Consider the following 4,028-nt stretch of genomic DNA (forward strand, 5'->3'; position numbering starts at 1 on the left):
GCCCTGCTGTCCTGCTGCTGCTTCCTGTGCTCAGGTGCACGTGCGCGACGTGTGCCATCTTAACCGCTGCCCTGTGCACAGCGGGCGACATGTGCCATCTTAACCGCTGCCCTGTGCACAGCGGGCGATGTGAGGCCTAACCGCTGCCCTGTGCACAGCGGGCGACATGTGCCATCTTAACCGCTGCCCTGTGCACAGCGGGCGACATGTGCCATCTTAACCGCTGCCCTGTGCACAGCGGGCGACATGTGCCATCTTAACCGCTGCCCTGTGCACAGCGGGCGACTGTGAGGCCCATTCGTGCTGCCCTGTGCACAGCGGGCGACATGTGCCATCTTAACCGCTGCCCTGTGCACAGCGGGGCAACGTGTGCCATCTTAACCGTTGCCCTGTGCTCAGCGGGCAACGTGTGCCATCTTAACCGTTGCCCTGTGCTCAGCGGGCGACATGTGCCATCTTAACCGCTGCCCTGTGCACAGCGGGCGACGTGAGGCCATCTTAACCGCTGCCCTGTGCACAGCGGGCGACATGTGCCATCTTAACCGCTGTCCTGTGCACAGCGGGCGACATGAGGCCCATTCGTGCTGTGCAGCTGGCACCACTGTCTCAGGAAATCCTCCCGCCCCGCCCCCTCCTGCCCCAGTCCCGGGCACCAGCCTCTGCTCCTCTTCCTATGGCTTTTATTTTTAATAATTTCTTTCATTCTGGAATCACATACTTATTTTTTTTAATGCTCACCTGAGGATATTTTTCCATTGATTTTAGAGAGAGGAAAGACAGACAGAAATATCGATGTCAGAGAAACACATTGATTGGTTGCCTCCTGCATGACCCTCAACCAGGGTCCTGGCTGGCGAGGAGCCTGCAGCCGAGGTATGAGCCTCTGACCGGAATCGAACTCGGACCCGTCAGTCCGCAGGGCAGCGCTCTCTCCACTGAGCCACACCAGCCAGGGCTGCTCCCCATGGTTTTGATTTGCATTTTCCTGGTGATCAGTGCATTTCCTTTGGGGATCAGGCAGGCGAAGCCTAGCGTTCTGTGCCGTGGAGCGGCGGCCCTGTCCTGGCTGCGGCCTCCCGGGCGGGCGTCCGAGGGACCGCGCTTCTGCGTTGGAAAGAGCAGCCCAGCGTGCTCTAGGCCGTGCGCTGCGGCCGAGGGTTCTGCCGCGCCCTCACCGTCTTCTCTTAGAAAGCATCTGGAATCGGTGTTTCCTGTGGGGAGAGTCTGTCACCGCCTTTTCTGCTTTGTGGAGTGAGGCCTTCGCTGTCGGACTCCCGAGCTCGGCAGTCTCGGGCTGTTTGGTACGAGCTTTCCTTACTGGCTTTGTCTTTGCCTGCTCCCAGCTGCTGAGGTGTGAGGCGCTGTCACTGACAGTGGGTGCTTCTCTACCCGCATTGGGGTCAGTTTCTGCCTGACCTGCCTGGGGCTGTGCCCTCGGAGCCGGCTGGGAGACCCGGGTTCTCTATGGGCGTCTGGCCGCCCGTCCTGGGCGCGGGCCTTGCTTCTGCGGGCGTCTGGCTGTCAGCCTGCGGGGGCTTCCCTCCTTCCCCGCCCTTCCGCTCCAGGCGGCTTGTGCACGTGAATGGCTGCTGTCAATTTGGAGGCCCCGGTGCTGGAGGAAGATGGGCTCAGGCCAGCCCAGGGGTCAGGGGCCGTGAGGAAGGAAAGGGACCAAGTGCCAGTAGGCACCTGGGCCCAGGGGGGCCCGGCTCTCTTCGCAGGTGTGGGGTGGGGAGGCAGTGACAGGTGTTGACCAACAGCCGTGGTTGGTGACTTTCAGAAACTGGCCCAGAAAGGAAGGTGCCTCATGGTCAGTGGCAGGACACCTGGTGAGTCATTGGTGAGATGAGACCAGACTTGACCTCTCAGCTTGGGCTCAAGCAGGTTTCATGTGGGTGAAAGACCCATTTAAATAGGAGGTAACTGGGTGACATCGTTACCAAATTTCTAGGCAGACAAGGACTTAAAAATGTTACATTTATACGGCGTCTCTCCGCTTTCCTGCCCGGCGTGGGGAGTGGAGTCTGTGTCGGGAGCTGTTGATTAAAGACGGTGTCAGTTCACACAACTTCCTCGCACACATTGCAGCAGCGTTTCTTCGTTGTGCCGGTGCCGACATGCCCCTGTGCTCATCGTCACGGCCAAGGGCAGCTCTTCCAAATACTGCAGGGTCAGGGAGGAGCCTGGCCAGGTGGCTCGGTTGGTAGGGCGGCGTCCGTACCCCAAAAGGTGAGGGTTCAATCCCCGGTCAGGGTGCGTGGGGAGACAACTGATGGATGTTTCTCACGTCGATCTTCTCTCAAATCAATGAAAACATATCCTCGGTGAGTATTTACAAAAACAAAGTGTGCCCTCGCCGGTTTGGCCCAGTGGGTAGAGCACCGGCCCGAGGACTGAAGCCTCCTGGCACCTCAGTTGCCGGCTCAATCCCTGGCCCTGAGAGGGTGCACGTGGGGGTAACCAGTCGATGTGTCTCATCAGTGGAAAAATACCCTGGGTGAGGATTGACCAAACAAAACAGTGTGACGAGGAAGACGCACGTCACTGGCCTGTTCTGAGTCTGAGCCGATTTAAAGTGAAAGCACGCGCATACACATGTCCACGGGGCTGGGCTGAGGGTCCATGCTGAGCCAGGAGGTCACAGTTTACTTCCCAGTCAGGGCACAGGCCTGGCATCCCCTCTCCCGGGTTCTGGGACCAGGTGCCTCTTCCTCACCCAGGTCCCTCTGGCTGCGCTGTCGGGTGTGGCTCATTCCTCTCTGCCGGGAGCCGCCCCTGGGATATCGTGGGGTCCCTCTGGCCTCCTGGCTGCCCTTTCCCCACTCGGAGCTCTGGACCGAGTGGCTGGCAGGGCTGCCAGGTGGTAGGAGGTGGTGGGGCTGGGCCTCGCACCCAGGCCGCCGACACAAGCCGCTCCCCTTCCCGGCGTCTGGTCCCCTCTGTCGAGGGACCTTTGGGATGTGCTCTCGTTTTGCTCGTCTGCTGTCTTTTAAAGTGGATCTGAGAAGGGAGGAGGTGAAGGTGATGTGGTCAGCTCTCTCACCAGGCCCCTCGGACCCTGCCCGGGGTCCCGCCCTGGCGGAGTGGGGGTGAGGGGCCCTGCCGGCAGCGCCAGCTCTGGGCCAGGGCCAGGAACAGGCTGGTTTCCTAACGTCCCACTGTCGGCCCTCGGCTCCAACCTGTCCTTTAAAACCCAGGTCAGAGGAAGAGCGCGCGCCAGTATCACGTCCAGTTCTTCGGCGACGCCCCCGAGAGGGCGTGGATATTTGAGAAGAGCCTGGCGGCTTTCGAAGGAGAAGGGCAGTTTGAGGAGCTGTGCCAGGAGAGTGCCAGGCAGGCGCCCACGAAGGCGGAGAAAGTCAAGGTGACGGTGCCCCCAGGGTGCCCGGCTTCGCCTGGGTCTGGTGTTGCCCGTGCAGTGGCTTGAGAGGGTGTGACGGCTCCTGTGTCTGTCGCTGCTCACTGTCGCCCGAGAGTGCCCTTTCCAAGCATCACACGTTTCTTTTACTTGTTTGGTGGCTCCCAGAGATCATTTCTTCTGTAATTTGTATTTTCCTTTATGGATCTGTAAATACGTAACATCATATATAACGTGTGCATCTGTGTGTTCACATTAGTGAAATGTGACTAAAACTCATTTCTAGCATAAAGAAGCAGTTGTTCTATGGAGCCGAACTCTGTAAACCCTTCAAGTTCATTGGTTTTTATAATTTTTATTTCTAAATTTATCTGAAATTGTGAAAGTATCCTTTAAAGTGGGCGATTTTTATGTTTTTATAGTGAAACTTAGAGTGTCTTGTGTTTTTCTTTTCAGCTGCTGAAACCCGTTTCAGGGAAATTGAGGGCACAGTGGGAGACGGGCCTCCTGCAAGCCACCGCCGCCGCCGCCATGCCGGTCGAGGAGCGGAGAGCCAAGTTCACCTTCCTGTACGTGGACGGCCAGCTGCACCTGAACCCGCACGCGGCCCGGGAGGCAGGCCTGGCTGTGGAGGTGCCTGGGGCTGCGCTGGCGCCCGCAGGGGTCCCCG

At 58.9% G+C, this 4,028-nt stretch overlaps 1 protein-coding gene across 1 annotated transcript in view; it reads left to right on the forward strand.

The window, feature by feature from the left end:
- Nucleotides 1-4,028, forward strand: part of WHSC1 (Wolf-Hirschhorn syndrome candidate 1) — a 42,490-nt gene that overhangs the window by 4,380 nt on the left and 34,082 nt on the right. Inside the window, exons 3-7 of the mRNA XM_015558419.1 lie at nucleotides 1,344-1,399; nucleotides 2,089-2,229; nucleotides 2,721-2,863; nucleotides 3,198-3,364; nucleotides 3,815-4,023. Of these exons, the coding sequence (XP_015413905.1) occupies nucleotides 1,344-1,399; nucleotides 2,089-2,229; nucleotides 2,721-2,863; nucleotides 3,198-3,364; nucleotides 3,815-4,023 (716 nt within the window). The remainder of the gene's footprint in view (nucleotides 1-1,343; nucleotides 1,400-2,088; nucleotides 2,230-2,720; nucleotides 2,864-3,197; nucleotides 3,365-3,814; nucleotides 4,024-4,028) is intronic.

Source organism: Myotis davidii, unplaced genomic scaffold (assembly GCF_000327345.1).
Source record: "Myotis davidii unplaced genomic scaffold, ASM32734v1 scaffold693, whole genome shotgun sequence".
Taxonomy (NCBI): domain Eukaryota; kingdom Metazoa; phylum Chordata; class Mammalia; order Chiroptera; family Vespertilionidae; genus Myotis; species Myotis davidii.